Consider the following 18399-nt stretch of genomic DNA (forward strand, 5'->3'; position numbering starts at 1 on the left):
CTATACTGAAATTTCCAAATGGCAGATTGTTCTAAGTGATACCAAGTATAATTGAAGTAATAAACGATAGTAAAAGCAAAGCACACTGTCAGGAAGAATTTAAGTATTTACTTTTTAAAATTAAATGAGTTAGGTTTGGAAGGGCAAGACAAGTGAAATAATGCAGGGCTCAATTTACTGAAAATTCCTTTTATTTATCTGTTACATTAACCCTTGAACTCTTGCCAAAATTACTGTAATTTCTAATACCCACTTACCTAAAGGAGGCAGAAAAAAGCTATTATATTTTATTCTGATAGAACAGCTAGCCTCAACTTTTTTCTTCTTCAAAAATTGAAGTGTTTATTACAAAAAGAACAAAAGGAGCAAAGATATATGAAATAATGGCTTTATGCAGCTACTTTTGTCCATTTAATGTTAACAGCACTACTGTCTACAGCGCATGTACCTTCTAGATGAATCTTTCACAAAACTTTGTCTCAGTAACTATGGTGCGTTAGGGGTTTTGTTTGGTTTGGGTTTTTAGCAATATGTGTATCTAACTGTAACTAAAAAAAAATACTGTACTAATAATTCACATCTAAAAACCTTCAAGTTCCCAATACCTGTTAGCAACACAAAAAAAACATAAGTACTGGGAGCTGTAACAATTTTATGTGGTTAGGATCATGTCACGCACAACTCAGAATTGTGTAATATACCAAAAGCTCAAGATTAATGAGTATTCTAATCACTAACAACATTACTGCTTTTTATTTACATTCTGTGTGTATAAAATTCTCACTTACAATGCATTCACTCCTTTAGGAAGTTTTCTCCTAAGGAAGGAGGAACTAGACAGATGATAGCTCATTTATGTGCCTCTACAACCCTTCTGATTCTGTGAACTGAGTCTTCACATTACTTAGTTCTCATATTCTCTGCAAGTTAGTAAGGTGTAAATACTTTTTACTCTAACCTTTAATTGTAACAAAACCAGAATGGATTGCATTATCAGCATTAAAGCCTTAATTTTGTATTTGCAAGTTAAATAGTTATTTTATGTACATATTTCAATCTTAAGTTCCATTACACAATCAAAAGTTTTTCATCGGTTCTTGAATTCATGTCTTTTTTTGCCCTTGTTCATATCTCCAGAAACAAATGGAGGTATCAAGACACTACAGAGGTATCAAGACACTTAAAAGTTTAATTTACTACTCTCTAAGACTGATGGAAAATCAGTTTTAAAATGGCTTAGCTCCTGAAACATCAAAATCTTGATTTTACAGTGGCTCAACTGGCAGGAAGAAGTTTTGTTTTAATTTAATTTAATTTCCATTTATAAGATGAACCTATCATGTACCTCTAGGCACATTTACAATATAAAAACCAGCAGCCATTTGAAGACAACTCCTGCAAGTTTTCTTGTTTTTCTCCCATTGAATAAAACAGACCAAAAAACCCATGAAAGACCTGTAGAGAAGCTCAAATCCCTTTCTCTGAAGGTCACAAAGAGTACATGCACTCAGAACAACAACAAGCACTCACATGGCTCTCAAATAATTTTGATAGTGTGTGTGATCTGATTTCACAAAACACAATCCTTTTGCTGATATGTTCAGTTCAAGCATCATGAGTAGTTGCAGAAACAGTAAATGAATTAAGAGTGTTTTCCTACTCATGTCTCCTGATAGCACTTGCTGATTTATCCCAAGATGTAAACTTCAGCTGATGTTTCTTTCAAGTTTAGGATGAATTTCTTGACATCTCTCTTTGCTGCTGGGTCCTTGGTATCTAATACTTCTTCCCACAAGTCTTTACTTGATGAGTAGGAGCACTAAAAGTCTTACCTACTCTATCCCCTTTACCTAACATATCATCATTAAACATACACAAAATGAACAGCTTTTAAACAGTATTAGATTTGACTGGAATAGGCCAAAAACTGTTAGGGAAGGGAGGAGAAACAGAGAGAGGCTCACAAGCCTCTGTTCTTGGGAAAATATGCTGAAAAAGAACAAAATCAACACACTGAGGAAGAACAGAAAAGAAACCCACAGAGAAAAAAAAGTAGCTTGATTTAACAGTCAACCAGAAGCTGAGCCACAAATATAATCTGAATCTATTGATACACTCTACATATCCATACAGACCTCAAAAATTCCAAATCACTGATGAGTGAGACTGTTGGTAAAGCAGGAGAGAAACAGGCCTGGGGCAAACTGGAATTGTGAAGAAGCCCAGCTGACACAATTTTCACAAGCTGAGTCACAGGAAGCCTGGACCAGCCCTGAACCTTGCCTGGCAAGAACAGCTATAGGTACATGCAGGGCGCTCTGTGGTGGTGTATCCCTCCCTACCCCCTTGGACTTAGAAATGCTCATTAGGCCTTGGCCTTGACAAACAGCACACGGGCTAAGCTCCTCTTTAGTGTATCAGAAACACTGTCTGGTCCCAGGAGCTTGTGCTATCTAATGAGCTCCTGTTTTTAATGAACAACCTTGGAAGCTTGTTTTTCTTGCATGAATAACAGTCCAATTGGAACTGGTAATCAAAGTTGTAATCTTGCAGCCCTATAAACAGTGGTTGGAAGTGAGATCCTTTGAGCTCTCCTGGCTGCAGCCAGCAGTCTCTGAGTGGGACACACCTCAGAAGCAGCAAACTCTCAAGTCTGCTGTACTCAGAGGATTGCTGCCAAATGCCACCAATGGAGCCTGGGCTGATACTCCTGCTGCTCAAGGACGAAGCCCTTCACTTGTTGAGAAGATGCAAAGGCATCTGACATGAGTGGTTCACTGAACTCAAGGAGATTTTTTTACAGGTGTATACTTCACACATACTCCTTTAGATCTGGGTGCATGCAAGTGTAAATGTGGTATAGCAACTGTACTATGAACGTTGTTCTCACATTAAGTACTTTATATTTATAAGTAAGTTAGGTCTATAAGTGTTGTGCTATAGTAAATTCTATAGAAGCTTTTGTTAAATTGTTTCAATTAAGCTATCAATGTTAAATGCTGTTAAGTTCACATGCCAGAAAAAGCTCTAAACCTAAACTGTTGCTCAAGTCTGGGGCTAAGTTTGGCAAGGGGATCCATTCTGAACCTTGTGACTCATTGGGAGGATCTTCCTCATTGCTTTTTATCCTTACCCTTTCCCATCCTTACCCTTTTTTCATGCCCTGCCTCCACACAGACCATACTTGGTTGATTTTAGATTGATTGATTGATTTTTTGTTTTAGTCTGACTTTTCTCTGTGTGCTTTAAGCGTGCAGTAGGCAGTACACTGAACCTTGCCAAAGAACTGTATCACACTTTTATTTGAATATTACACCTGCTTTTGCTAATGCCTTTGCTGGTCATTCTTTGAGCTACCTAAAACATTCATGACATGCTCCTGGAAACAGACATGAGATCTTGACTCTGTGTTCAGCTGAAGTCCACAGCATTTTCAAATTATTCACTATTAATTATTTTTCACTATTAACTATTTTTCACCCATCTTCCCCCTTTTCAACACTTTGTAATGATCTAATTCCAACAGATTATAAACAAACATTTTAAGGTTAATTACAATCTGTGTTTTATAAAACCAGGTTTTTGTTTAAAAAATAAGCCAGTCAACTTAAACAGACCCCCCCCGCCACTTGGTCTATACCAAAACAGTAGCAACAACCTAATTTTAAAATTAGTTATTTTTGCTATTAACCACTTCTATAAATCATTTAACAACCTTAGTATTACCCTGATTCCACTTCAGGAAATAAAGAACAGAAAGGATGCAGCATAATAGGAACACAAGCAAAAGCATTTTTAATTAAAAAACTCCACCAAACCAACCTGAGATGGAACAGTGACAAGTTAGAATTCATAGTTAGTCTATAATAAGAACAATACTATTTTTTCTTCAAGTTGAACACAAAGAAAAAGAAGTCATTAATAATTGAAGCTTGCCAGAGGCATGGCTATTTCTCTCTTTACTAACTGTCTACCATCTAATTTAATTACAAGTATTAAAGTCCATGCTGAGGTCAACCAGCTTCAGTTCCTCCAATATTACACTTCAACCAGTGCTCATTAACGTGTCTAGTGAATGGATTAGCACATCTGAAGATGTATGTATGCAGGATGGGGGGACAGTCTGAGGACAGCTAATTGTTCATTTATAGTAGGACACATGTTCGAGACTGTAACTTATTATCATTAATGTGGAATTTATTAAATTCTAAAGAAAAAAAATACCAATACAGAAACTCATTTTTTTTTCTTAATGCAGCTGTAAGAGATCATATCACTGTTGAGAATCTGTGCTTCCTCCAGGACAATACACTTTACATACAATAAACATAGTTTTCATATTTTAAACTTTTTTTAAAGGGAAAGTTATGTTAATAACCTGCACATGACCCTTAGGTGAATAAAAAGTCATCTCAGAAAGCACTTACCACATAATTCTTAATTGGCATCTAAGGTTTCAAAAGTACTAAGATATCATTCAGATGTAATACTTTTTTTTCTGCACCAACCATTACTTCCCTGCACTTTTCATTTGTTCTTGCCAACAATTCCAATGATGGTAAATAACACCAGTATGGTAAAATTAGAAATTGGCAGAAAATATACAAACTTAGCAGGTAAAGATGGTGTTTTGTTGTTGCGTTGGATTTTTTTAAAAGTTACTGGATTTTCTTTGACTCTGATTTCTCTATGTTTATTACCAAGAGAACACTGTTTATTCAGAGACACCTACCTTTTTTGTTAAAGAGTCATCTGAATCAGAAGGCATTCTTGTTGACACATGGAACATGACTTCCACTGTTGAGGTAGCAAAATATGGAGTGGTCAATCCAGTGCTTTTGTTTTTTTGCAGTCCTCCCATAAAGCCACAATGGTTTGTGAGATTTACCTAGAAATAAAGACCAGGAAACTTTACAAGAAAAAATTATCAGGTAATAAATACATGCTTTATACTTTAAAATGGACTTTCAACTGAACTTTAAAAGTGAAGATCCTTTTCCCAACAGTATAGTTACACTTGGTTTCTAAAAGAGCTCAGACTTGCTGACTAGACTGGAAATCAACTGCAGTGCACTAGCATTCTGTGTTCCACAGTCACCACAGAATCTACTGGAAAAATGAGGTTAGAAGAAAGGAAAGATTGTGTAAATAATATTTACTGCATTGTTCCCTGATCATCTGAGTATAGTCATTTACATGTGCTTTCTGATTTTTTTTTTTTAATTCTCTTATACTACCTCAACTTTGGCCTGAGCTCTGGAAAAAACTCTGTGTAACAGCCAGGGAATTTATTACCTTCCATATATTTTTTGAGATTTTTTTAATTTTGTGAATATAAAAAAAAATTCACAGGAAACAAACTGATAATTTGTAAATAAGCTTTTAAGTCTTAGATCAATGGGAAATAGTCTGACACCGAAATAAGTAAGGATGTTAAATGTGCTGTTTCACCTTTAAAACAGTGACTACAAAAAGTTGTTTTTCAGATGTGAACACATTTAATCTCTGCCCACATGGGATATATTTGTTTTCTTGATACTAAAGGATGAGAATTTAATGTTAAAATATTAGTTGTCTCATTATGGAATATTAATCCAAACTAGCAACTCTTTAAACTAGCTAATACTGCCTAAGAGAATTAAACCACAAAAGAAGGATATTTTATGGTACTAGTGTTGGGTTTTTTTCCTCCTGAATGTGGAAAATAAACATCTATGCTCATGAAAGTCAGCAGACTTGTAGCTGTTTTCCTCTGTTCCTGTGGGAAAGTCAGAGTCATTATCCACACAGTTAATTTGGTAGTGTCCTTTTATACCTAAGGAGTAAAGAAACACAAAGAACAAGTAAGATAGACACTCATGTGGACACTCCTGATGAGCACAAGTTGCAAGAGGAGCAAAAAACCTGCAGCTTCCTATACAGACAACCAGGACCAAAAGCCATTCCTGTATTCTGTGCAACAGTGCCAAATTGAACTTTACACTGGTAATTAATTCTGTGCATCTGAAAGAAAGATGGAAAAAAGGAAATCCTTATGACAGTATTGAACAAGTGACTAAAGAGCTGCAGGCCCATACAGATGATGGGGTAGATCACAATATTTCTGACTGGAAGAGAAGTAGAGTGGAGTGTGTGAACTGATACATGCCTGCAGTGGAAGGCAGGAAGAAGAGAGTATGTGAGAAGCTGCTTGTCTGTACTTTTTGAAGTTCCAAATTTGAGCAAAGCTCAAACTTCAATGGACTTTATACTTTACAAGCTTACAGGGAAATCAAGATGCCTCCTAATCAGTCCATGAAAGCCAAGTACAGGACTGCACATTAAAGAATTATCTTTGTCTGCACAGACTTTCTTCAGTTGTTGAGAGCTTGAATTTAAATGGCTAGTAATGCTAATGAAACTAAAACAGGAATTCTTCTCTAAGTCCATTTCTAAACTGGTGTATTTCAGTACTTGTGAGAAACGCTGAAGAGCCAAAGACTTGTAATATATGAAGGCATTGGTAATTGTCTTTGTAAAAAAACCTAGGATAAAAACATTGAATAAATACCTCCCAGCCAAGACCAGCTACAAAATCCTCATAGGCTTGACTTCCCCCAGTATTCGTAAGAATGGAGTGTTTATCTTCCTGTCCCTCAGCAACATAAAACACTGCAATCTTGTGTGTCTCTCGGCTGTAAAACAGAATGGTCATTACATGACAGTGCCTTAACCAACACGAAATGAAAATATGCAAACAATACACACAGAGCATGGCTTTTAAAGCATAAAAAAGCACAGTGGAATTACAGTACAATGATACGGCTTCTTTTTGAATATCCCCTATATTTTCATGTCCTCATTCTGTACTTTCTAGCGTCATCTTCTCTAGAGCCTGAAGTTCTGCTATACATGAGCAGCATTTACCCCTTTCATCACTTCCAAGATGCAGGATGGTGCTGCCTGTACCAATTACTAATGGAACAGGTGGGCTTTTGACATGGGAAAACCTGTAATGTGGGCATTATACACACTGCAATGCCCATTACCAACAGCATCTTCTGAACATTGTGAAAATGCAGCTTGTCCAACAAATTTTTACAATGTTTTTTAAATAATCATTTAAATGTCTTCTGTTGACAGGTTATTGTTAGACATTGGAACAAATGGAGATGATTTCTCACAATTCTACAACTTCCACTGGGTTTTGTTTCAACTTCTACAAAAACAAGTCAGTTTTCAATTCTGTGCTACAATTCTAACTAGAAGTCCATGTCTTCAAATACTGGGACCATTTGAAACAGCTAAACAATCAACCAAAACATAAAATGTGAAGGCTTTGATATATCAATGTTTTAAAAGAATTAAATGTTAAGCATACACAAATGCTTATAAGATGTTTTGAAATTTGTTTATCTCATGGTATTTTATGTGCAGAATTTGACCCTACAAATAAAACCGATGCAACTTCAGTATAACAGAAAAAACTACAGTACGATGCAAAATACATTAATAATTAAAAAAACTATTAAAAAAGTCAGCTCAACTCTCACATCTATGCAATTACAGCCATTTGAGTAAAAGCACACTTAAAACAAGTAAGTAGGCAGTCATTAAAAGAATTTACCATTGTCTTGAGTCCAAATTTCTGAGTTCTCGAAGTAACTTCTCATTTTTCTTCAGGAGATGAAAGCTCCTTCTAAATAGAGAAATTTGTAACTCTTTTATTACCTCTTCACTGATGGATACAGAACAGTACAACAACAGTACAACAACATATCCAGGTCCACTCAGGAACAGTCAACAAATGCTTCTGCCTTTTCAACAGTCCTTTCCCAACATATAAAAATTAAGACACATTAAAAATATATACAAGCAATTTTTCTTACTCCAGCAAATCTTCTACATTCATTACAGCCCCGAGTATAACCTTTATTTCTTTCCACTTTCTTCTGTCAACCCATTGGATCTGACTGGGATCCATTTCTTCTTTACAGAAGAACCATAAAATAGATATGTTTACTGACAAAAGACACTCCCATTAGTCTACTGTTGTAAGGAGTGGGTGCATTCAACACAGAACTTTTGCTACCCGGAACTCCAGGGCAGAACTTAGCTCAGTAATCACCCAGCCAGCTGCAACAATTTAAACAAAAAACGAAACCAATATGTTAGAGAAAGAAAGGCAGTTTTCATGTCTTTTCAACTGTGCTTAAGATGTTTCCCACAAAACAGTGTGCAATTAAGAGCAGTCCTGTTAAAAACCAGACTGCCTTGGGGAATTAAAGACCCAAATAAGAAGGATTGTAAGACCAACGTTTTGTCTGATTCCAGTGATACCTCAGTGACACTGATTTTTTTTTTTGTTTTGTTTTACCAAATATCCATTTCCCTTCATAGTAAGAAAACATATCAATGATTCTAACATGGAATTTGAAAGCAATGGCAGAAGATTTCAGAAAGACCCACAAAATTAATATTTGTAATATTTGTACATACCCCCATATATATGCAGACATGCACTTAATCACACCCACACAAAAATAATAATATAAAAAGACATTACTTGTGTAATTGAACATGGTTCTCTCCTGTTCTAAACAATATTCAAACAGTACTCAAGCACAGTCAATGTTGAAGTAAATAGCAGGGACACATCTTTCTCATTAGCTACACATATGCAAGGCTTTGAGGCTGCATGCAAGCATGCTTTTAGCAGACAAAGCAGCAGGACACTGTCCAGCGACACAATAGCTGAGAATATGACACTTTGTGAGTATTATTCTGACATTGAAAGGTAATGATTTTTGCAGCAACATACATGGGAAGCAAAGAAAATACATGATTCCTTCAATTTGCTTTCCAACACTTTTGAAGGAAAGACTAGGAATCACAATAAATGCAACAGATTCCTCCTTTTTGTCTCTCTAAATGACAGGCTGAAAAGCAGAAGAAAGCTGCCATTTAGGCCTTAGATGCACATCACCTCTCTTTTGTCAGTTGGCCTGGAATATTTTTGGCTTAACAAACTCTATTATCAAGGTAAGAACAACACAATTCCTCAAAAAAATTTCTTAAAATATGAGTAGCTTTACCTTTTATCCCATGAATTCATTCCTAGTATACTGAGAAGTAATCTACAGTAGTAAAATGCTGACTGTGGCTTTTGTGAGGTTGGCTCATCCTGCTCCATAGCCCTCATATTTACATCATTGAAATGCTTTTCAACAAACTCTCTCTCTTCTGTGTGCTGTTTCAGAATTGCATTGATGACATCGTTCTCCTGCTTTTCTGAGATGCAGACTGGTTGAGGAGCAGGGATGTTGAGTGAAACACCAGTTCTCTGTAAGCATTCAGGGCTTGTAACACCTAAATACTGCAGCAGCTCATCAAGAGCATCTTCTTCATCCCTAATTGTATCCCATGTTGGTACAGTGTCTCTAAATTTCCTTTTAACTTGGAGTGTAATTCCATCTCTTGCAGATACATCCTCCACATGCTCAAAAGATGAAAGAGCATCTTCTGGTTTATCTTGCTGAGATAATGAAAGTGCAAAAGATGTTTGTTGTGAAGATCCACATAAAGATGATGGTCCATACAAAATGGCCGAATCCCATGAGTATTTGCCAGACAGATCACGCACTATAATTCTAACATTTGAATTAGCTGATGCAAGTCCAGCAGACAGTCCTCCCCCAGGCATGTCATCTTCTGCTTGGATTTGTATGCAAGACACCAGGGAAGTATTGTTTAATACAAAGAATTGAAGATTTGGGTTCTCAAAAAGTTCAGGAGAAAGCTCAGGACTTTCACTGTATGGATTGTCATTGTTTTCACACACTTGACTGGTCAGCATAGCAGGACCTCCGCTCATAGGATAGTGGCCTAAGTGGTTGACTAGATGTGTAATCACAGTACGAGCAGCAACAGAAATTAATCCTTGTTGCATGTGAGTTTTCACTGCAAGAGAAAGAGTACAGGTTTTAAAAGAAGAGTTCAGAAAACAACACTGAGATTTATGTGTTTCTTTTGGTCTCTTCCTGAGAGAATGAGCACTGCAAGCTGAGGATACATGCAACTCAGTAACGGAAGAATATTATCTTGATGACCATTGGTCTTGTATATAAACAGCATGAAAAATCCTAAAACAGTTAAAGAAGCATCTCCATTATTTTACAGCCTTGTCTATGTCTACAGATTATACTTCCTTTGCCATAGCTTTGTTATTAGAACTGTTCTTCTAAAATTCACAATTTTTTATCTAGTGAAAATAAATCTTGAATTGCTGTTGAAGTAGAGATCGTAACTGTGTTGCAAGATGTCCATTCCAACTGCAGTGTATTTTTATATTTATACACATCATTACACTGAGAAATACAAAGGAAGATAGATGCACAAAAGGTCTAATCCATCTTAATTTCCCTGGGGAGCATATAGCTGTAGGTCAGCTTGAGAATAGCACTGGATAATTTAAAAGTACAAAATGAAAGACAAGGCTGTCTATATTGAACATGATCTAATACTTTCAAAAATTTAAAAAATGAAATCTCACGCCACAACTGCATTTTAAGAAGTTTCAGGTTAGAAAACCTTGGAAGGGAGAAAGAAAAGTTAATCGTGCCCATCTTAGGTGAAATTCATCCTGCGAGATGCACTGGTATTTCAATACGGTTTTTGCCACATCCTTCTTTGCTGCATACCTTCCACTTGCATGTTATGGTATCTAAATTCACAAAAGGTATTTTTTATGTTTATATCACACCCTACTAACACAGTACTGTATTGTTATTGAATTATTCTTATCAAGTCCACTCTACTGAAGTACATGAGCCAGACAAAGTGAGTCTCTCAGGTAGAGAACTGTCAACTGGTTCTGGGGACCCACTGAAGAATCCATACACAAAGATATTACACTGCAGAATAAGACTGGTGGAAGAGGGAACAAGATCAAAATGGCAAAGTACTTGTTTTATGTATCCTCTCTCTTGTAACTAGGCATGGATGCCCTGAATTTGGGATTTACAAAGGAAAGATTAAAAAACTACTCCTGAGGATTACCTCATACATTTTAAATTACATTAAACATTGAAAACTGCTGCAAACGCTTCCCATCTTCTTTCTCACCAAAATCCATCAAACCAGAATGTTCTGAATTATGTTACTTTTTCATTCAGTATTTACTGAGAACATGTAACCTTTTTGGCATAGAAGTAAAGTATAATGAATTCATCTCCCTTTGTGTTGGATAGCCACAAGCTGCAAAGCCTAATCTTTAATAAAGAAATTTCTCAGTTTCAGATGTCTTAATAGGTTTAACTGGAAAAATAAAGGCAAATTTGTCATGTGTACTGACTGCCGTTATAGATCTTCAGTTTCTGATGATGGATGTATTCAGCAACCGCAAAAATAAACAGGTAGTATGTATTTGTCTTTTTTTTTCCCCCAAAAGGTTTGGGTACAGCATGTAGGAGATGTTTGGGATTCTGGCTATTCTCTTCCTTTAGGAAGCACTACATCTGAACTGCAAATAGGAAAACATTTCATCTGGTTAATAGCTGGCAAAATCAACATAACATTTACACAACTCTAAAACTCAGATCTACTCAAGTATTTTAATAAATAAATGCTTTGAGAATTAATACAAGCAAATTAGAGATAATTTTTATCATCTATAGCCTTCTTGAGGTTTGAAATTTACAAATACAAAAACATTCAGTGATGCTGAATTATGTGTCCAGACACTGGCAGCATACAAGGAAATTAAGTTATAGTGCCATCTGCTGAAACATAAGAAGGAACTGGAAGCAGATTTTATACAAAACAAAGAGAAAATAAACTAGGTGCTTGAAGAATCATTTATCAGCACATTATTGACTAGCACCTGGACAATGCAGAGGGTGGCCCATCTTTATCAGGATATTTATACCAAGTATTTAACACTTGCCACTGCAGAGATAAATAAGGTAATACTTTTCTCAGGTTCCCAGGAGCAGAGACACACTCCAGATACCTGGAGTCCCACTCTATAAAGGTTAAATGCCCCCTGTTAAGTTCTGCTGAGAAACCTGAAGAAATAAGGACCTTCTAGCATATGTTATTACTATTACTGTTGTGTGCCAAGCCCTAAAGATCTCTAACTGACCATAGTTGCTTTGTGCCTGTGAGGGAGAATTTACTCCCTTAGGAGCCTAAGGGACATATGGAAAAGAAAGGTGATGCAGTGAGATAGAGGGGAATAATTAATTTAAATTTGGAAGATCCATTCTCAGTCCTAATACAGCCTTGCCCTGAAAACTTTGCACTTGAATTAAAATCATAGATCTGTCATTGTTTCTTTTATAAAATCTGACCACTCCATCTGAGTCTTCTCTCAGAATACAGTGCTGTTGATCTAAAAATGACACCGAAAATTTAAATTAGAAGTATCAAGACAAGCATACTGAAAAGTAGACTGTAAGATGCAACCTGTTATGTTGAAATATAATAAAGTAATCTTGAAACATTTTTGCCACACAGAAAATCAGATTTTGATGATGGTTTCCCCAGGAGAAAAAAAAAAGGAAAAACCCCAAGCCTATGCATTTTGTGCATAAAAAATCCCAAGTAATGCATTTTGAAATTATGAAAATTTTATATTAATTTTGCAACTTAATTTATTCCTAGAAGCACATCTCTTCAATCAGGAATAACTGGACATTCAATATATTAAAACCTTAAAATGAGTATCTAAATCATGCTCTTTGTTTCTGGAGGGCAAATGAAAATATGTAATAATGTAAGCCACCACAGCTACACCACAAATTCTACAAACTAAGTCATATCTTTACACATTAAGGCAGTCCAGCTCACTGCTTTGTTGACCTGTCTTCCTGAGAGAACACATTGCTGCTTTCTTCAAAATGGTACTGCCTCTGGCTTGGGCAATGTAATTTAAATATGTACATGATCACCTCACAATTTACAAGAAGCATGTTATACTATTTATTTTTGTTAATCCTGAGATTACCCCTTTTGTGGAAAGGCTGAAGGTCCATCACTACTAATTTGTACCTGTAGCATAAATGAAGGATTCCTTAAGATGTGCTGTTAATTTTTTAATTCAACTTTGGCTGAACAGTTTTAAGCAGCTGTGGTTATGTAGTAGAAGTAAAAAGTAATGACTGAAGGATGAATTTAACTCTCCCTATCGTTTTAGCTGTCTAAAGAATGATGACCTGTACAGACTGATTAATCCCAAATTCAATGGGATGAATTGCTCTCTAAAAACATTTCTTTTTCTTTCATTATGTTTAGAGGGAGCCTAAGAGTATTCCTCTTAGTTTAGTTTTCTGTATTTTACCTTAGTTTAAGCAAGTCTCATTCCTTTCTAATTGTAAACTTCAGCTATACAGACATGGAGTAACAGAGAACCCATCTCTAGAATATTCCCCACAAAACAAAATTTGTGTTAATCTAGATGTACTATGTACAAAGTCTTTTTTTAAAAGTGTGCATTTTGTGGCCTTTCAGTAAAATGGCGAACAGCAAACAAAGCCTCATATGAAAAGTACTTTATATTTCTACTTTTTAAACAAAAGCTAAGACTAGACATCAGGCAGGGAAGGTTTTTCATTAGAAATTGAAAAATATTAGAAAAAAAGATCAATCTATGCAAAAGAGTTTAACATATGTTTGGAGAAATATGAATAATGGGGTAAAAATCAAATCAATAACTGATAGACCACTGTATCCATGTAAGCTTACTAGAACCTTCCAATCACAACTATCTCTAGCAGATTTGTGATCTATGAAGAACAGCTTTCAAAATGTTGTTGTTTATAATAGAAAAAAAAAAAAAATTCTCCATCATATAAGTTTATGGTCCTGAAATGAAACGGAAGAGTTCAGCAGTAAGTTGTAAGTTAGCAGGTTGTGGCACTATGCAGTCCACGTTGGCTTAGGAACACCTAAGCTGCCGTTAATTAGAACAGTGGGTTTGTGTGGCACGGTTTTGGTAGTGTGGGCGTTACAGGGGGGGCTTCTCTGAGAAGCTGCTAGAGGTTTCCCCTGTGTCTGATGAAAACAATGTCAGCCATCTCCAAGTCAGACCAAGCTGATCAGCAATGGAAGTAATGCTTATGGAATAAGAGTTAAGAAGGAAAAAAAATATTGAGCAAAAGGAAGTTGCAGCCAGAAAAGAGCAGAGTGAGAATATATGAAAGCAACAACTCTGCAGATACCAAGGTGAGTGAAGAAGGAGAGGCAGGAGGTGCTCCAGGCACCAAAGCTGAGATTCCCTGGAGCTCTAGTGCAGACCATGGTGAGATAGGATTGGCCCCTGCAGCCCATGGGGGTTCATGATGGAACAGATATCCACCTGCAGCCCCTGGGACCCCATGCTAGAGCAGGTGGATGCCCAAAGGAGGCTGTGATCCTGTGGAAAGCCCACAATGTACCAGGTTTCTGGCAGGAACTCTGGTGCTGTGGAGAGAGGAGCCCATGCTGGAGCAGGCTTGCTGTGATGACTTGTGACCCAATGCTGGAAGCAACAGGACTGAGCCATATGAAGGGGACCCACAGTAGAGAATTCATGAGCAACTGCAGTTTGTGGGAAGGACTTGTGTTGTAGAAGTTTCCTGTGTGAGGGCCTCCATGCTGGAGCAGGGGAAGAGCATGAGGAGTTCTTCCCCCGTGGAGGAAGGAGCAGCAGAGACAATGTGTGGTGAACTGACTGCAGTTCCCCAATCCCCACCCCCCTGCACCACTAGGGGCAAGGAGGAGGTAGAGATTTACAATGAAGTTAAAGCCAGGAAGGAGGGAGGGGTAGGGGTATGATGTTTTGAAGACTTGGTCTTATTTCTCATTATCCTATCCTGATTTGCTTGGTAATAAATTCAATTAATTTCCCTAAGTCAAATCTATTTTGCCCATGACAGTGATTGGTGAGTGATCTCTTCCTGTCTTTATCTCAACTCATGAGCCTCTCCTTATATTTTTCTCTCCCCTGCATAGATGAGGAAGAGAATAATGGAGCAGCACTGGTGGGCAGCTGGCATCCAGCCAGGGTCAAACCACCACCATCACCATTTTTACTGTACCTAGAGCAGGTTGTTGCCAACACTAACTAGAGGAACAGTTCATCAGCCTTCATACGGACAAGCCCAGGGATTCTTCAGATGTATGAAAGCATCACAGACTTGCTGCCTGCAAGTTCTGATGATGCAACGAAAGCTTCCTACTGATGTCCTTACTGAGAGCTGCTAAAAGTTCATTCTGGTTTAAATGCAACCATTTAATATAATTAATACCTAATTTTATTCTTTGTATATCTCATACTGAAATCTACCACTTTACCAGCTACAGAAAGCAGAACAAAGACAATTTTACAGATAATCCTAGGTTAAGAGCTTCCTTGTGAGTGACAGAACTTGTAAAGTTACTGAAAAAGAGAAGCCAATAATCATCTTCTCTCTCGACATACACCTCTTCCCAGAGGATTTAAGAAATCTTTGTCCTGCTGTTTATTGCATGGCTTGCTCCACACCTCTCAGCAGATCCTGTCTCCCCTACACAGCTGTGTCACTCTAAATGCTGTATCTTCTTGGTCTCATACCACATTATGCTGTGGCTAAGTATCCCCAAAACTTGTGATGGATGTGACCTTGAACAATAAGGAATAATTATGGAGGCATAACAGGCTAAATCAATCACATCCTTTAAAGCACCCTGCCTTAAGAATTCTGTAATTTCAGCACTTTCAGCTTTGCTTGTGACCTAAGGAAAGAGTCTCGCAATTCCTACCCTGTTTTTGTAGAACTTCCCTGAATTCCCTGTAACTTCCACCCTGCTCATTTCCATTCCTTCAAAAAAGATACTATGATAGCCCTTTTACTCTACTAAAAGATGCTGATCCACTGGCATACTGTTCTGCTGCTAGCTTGTACTAATTGACCCTCTGTCTTGACAGAGACCCAGACTGGTTGTTATCCACTAGTTTTACTCCTCTCACTCCTCCAACAATGCTGGGGAGAACAGATGCTGTGCAACCGGTCAAGCACTGCCAATTTTATTCTCTGCCTGGAATGGGGACTAGAAGTGCCAAGGTTGCAGAACCAGGGTTGCATTATAATGCTGTAGTCTGCCAATTATATTTCACAGTCTAACTTACAATTCCAGAGCCCTGAAACTTAATTTATCTGGAGAGATAAAAGGAACATCTGAAATTACTTTTATTAAGAAATTTAACAAGAAATCATAAAAGATCATGGTTGGAAATGCAAAATGAAGATATTGATGCTAAGGCTTTGTGCAACCGTATTCATTTAAAGAAAAATCTATTCAAGGTTGTCTTTTCAGATTGTCAAATTAAAAAAGCCACACAGCATTTGCTTCTAACCCATAATTACAGATTATTATGGAATACAAAAGATGCCAGGCATAAAAAGCTACTACAATTCACTACACTGTAATAGAACATGCAGTGGAAGTAAATTTTGGCAAATGCTTTAAATATTAGCTTTATATAATATGTATAGGTGAGACTGTAATTAGGACAGAATGAATCCTTCGAAGCCTCTTTCATTCTGACCCTGCAGATGATTACTTTTTACTAATAAGGCCACAGCCATTTGACAAAAAGCCAACTATAGTACCTTGCTTCATTCTTCACTAAATTTAATAATTACAGCTCCTCCTGCCAGTAGTTCTCAGATCAGACTTGTTCAATCCAATACTGAGCTTATTAGGGGACAGCTCTATGTTTAGAATTCTTTGGCCAAAAAAGTACTTGAGGATGATGAAGCATGCCTTAGACAAGGGCACAATGATTAGCCATTTTCTCTACATAAAAAACAGCACGTAGTCACTACAGACCACAAAATCACCTGCTGTTAGCACACAGCTGCTACAAAGAACTGCTGCATTTATCTGGTTCTTAATACCCTTAAAAAAGCCTAAATGGAACAACTTAATACAGAGGCAGAATAGCACTACACAGAGTTGCTCGTATCTTAATCTCATCTTTTTCAGTTTTCTTCCCTATACAGCCATTTGATACTTACTAGATACACTGCATAATACATGATAATCCTCTGTGGCTTAGATTCTTGAGTCTTTATTTTTGAGTTATGAAGAAAATGTTAATTCCCATGTCTTCTAAGGTTCTAACCAGATGAGAGAAAATTTCTCTCTTTTTAAACAAATCTGTGGTTTTAAGAAGTGTAAAAAGAGATCAACAAAAAATTATGATAGGCTAAAAAGATTCAAGGAAAGCATTCAATACTGCAATGTCAAACAGGAACAAAAATCCAAAATTCTCCTAGAAAAAGGAGCAAAATAAGGAAAAATCAAATTAATTTACTGAGAGTGAAATGAAAAGCAACATTTATCCATGTTGCAGTACTTAACACTTCTGCTGATACACAGAGCACCGAAGAATCCATATCCTATTGATCTTGGTCTTGTTCAGAACATACTTATTTCAGTTAATCAAATGGTAATTGCTCAAAATTACATTTGCTCATTCCATACTAATGGTTCTTACCCAGTGTCTACATAAACCTGAAAACCTGTGCTGTAGACCAACACTTAAATACTGAAAACCCAGACAAAATTTTTGTGAAAGACGAAGTATTTAGGCAATTAGACAAACCTTCAGTGACTGGCTGAAGTTTAGAAGACCTCTCTGAGTCTGGAGAATGCAGTGGTTCTGGTTCCTTTAAGCTCTCTAAATGCATAAAAGGATCATAATCCATACATGCCAGATCAGAAAGACTTAGAGGAAAATATTTTGGGTTGCTAAAACACTGAGACCCATAGACACATCCATGCAGAACCTAGAACAAAACCAGAATTTCATTTCATTAACTACTGAAATTTATACTTTATAGTTTTATAAGAAATTAAGTTTATTTTAATTTGCATTTTAAGAATCTATTTGTTAGAAGGCAGGCATGATGAAACATTGGAAAATTTTAGATGCTTTATGTTTACAGAAACAAAGTCCAATCTGCAAAGAAAATTATTACCACCAAAGTGGAATTTAACAATAACAAAACTCACAAAAAAAATCATTAAGCTACCTTTATTTTTAGATCTCCTGTCTTCTTTAATTACATATGCTAGGTCTAAGCTGCATAATCCCCTTCCCTTGCAAAAAGGATAAAAACCCCTTTCTCCTGTGTTCCTAAAGACAGTAATTGTAACTTAGCGCTTTTTGCTTTGCTCATTGCTAAATGAAATTGCTTGATATAAAAAACGACATCCTTTTGTATTAAATGTATACTTAGTCTTCTACAATACAAGCATCTGCAATCCATATGACATTAAAAAAAAGGCTTGCTAATCATCCAAAATGTAAAACAAAATATACTATTCCAAATATATCAAAGGTCAAGCTGTTGCAGTGAAACATGTAAGAACTGAGCCAGCAATCTATATTTC

The 18399-nt window shown here is 36.6% G+C and overlaps 1 protein-coding gene across 14 annotated transcripts in view; it reads right to left on the reverse strand.

The window, feature by feature from the left end:
- RALGAPA1 (Ral GTPase activating protein catalytic subunit alpha 1) overlaps positions 1-18399 on the reverse strand; it is a 130612-nt gene that overhangs the window by 39210 nt on the left and 73003 nt on the right. For all 14 annotated transcript variants that reach the window (XR_005955485.1, XR_005955484.1, XR_005955479.1 and 11 more), the window contains 5 exons: positions 17609-17792; positions 9075-9939; positions 7607-7678; positions 6551-6674; positions 4733-4888 (listed from right to left, as the gene is read on the reverse strand). Coding sequence is in view for 4 of the 14 variants with exons in the window: in XM_041471840.1 (XP_041327774.1) it covers positions 4733-4888; positions 6551-6674; positions 7607-7678; positions 9075-9939; positions 17609-17792 (1401 nt within the window). In the remaining 10 variants the exon portion in view is untranslated. The remainder of the gene's footprint in view (positions 1-4732; positions 4889-6550; positions 6675-7606; positions 7679-9074; positions 9940-17608; positions 17793-18399) is intronic.

Source organism: Pyrgilauda ruficollis, unplaced genomic scaffold (genome assembly GCF_017590135.1).
Source record: "Pyrgilauda ruficollis isolate IOZ18807 unplaced genomic scaffold, ASM1759013v1 scaffold28, whole genome shotgun sequence".
NCBI classification, from domain to species: Eukaryota; Metazoa; Chordata; class Aves; order Passeriformes; family Passeridae; genus Pyrgilauda; species Pyrgilauda ruficollis.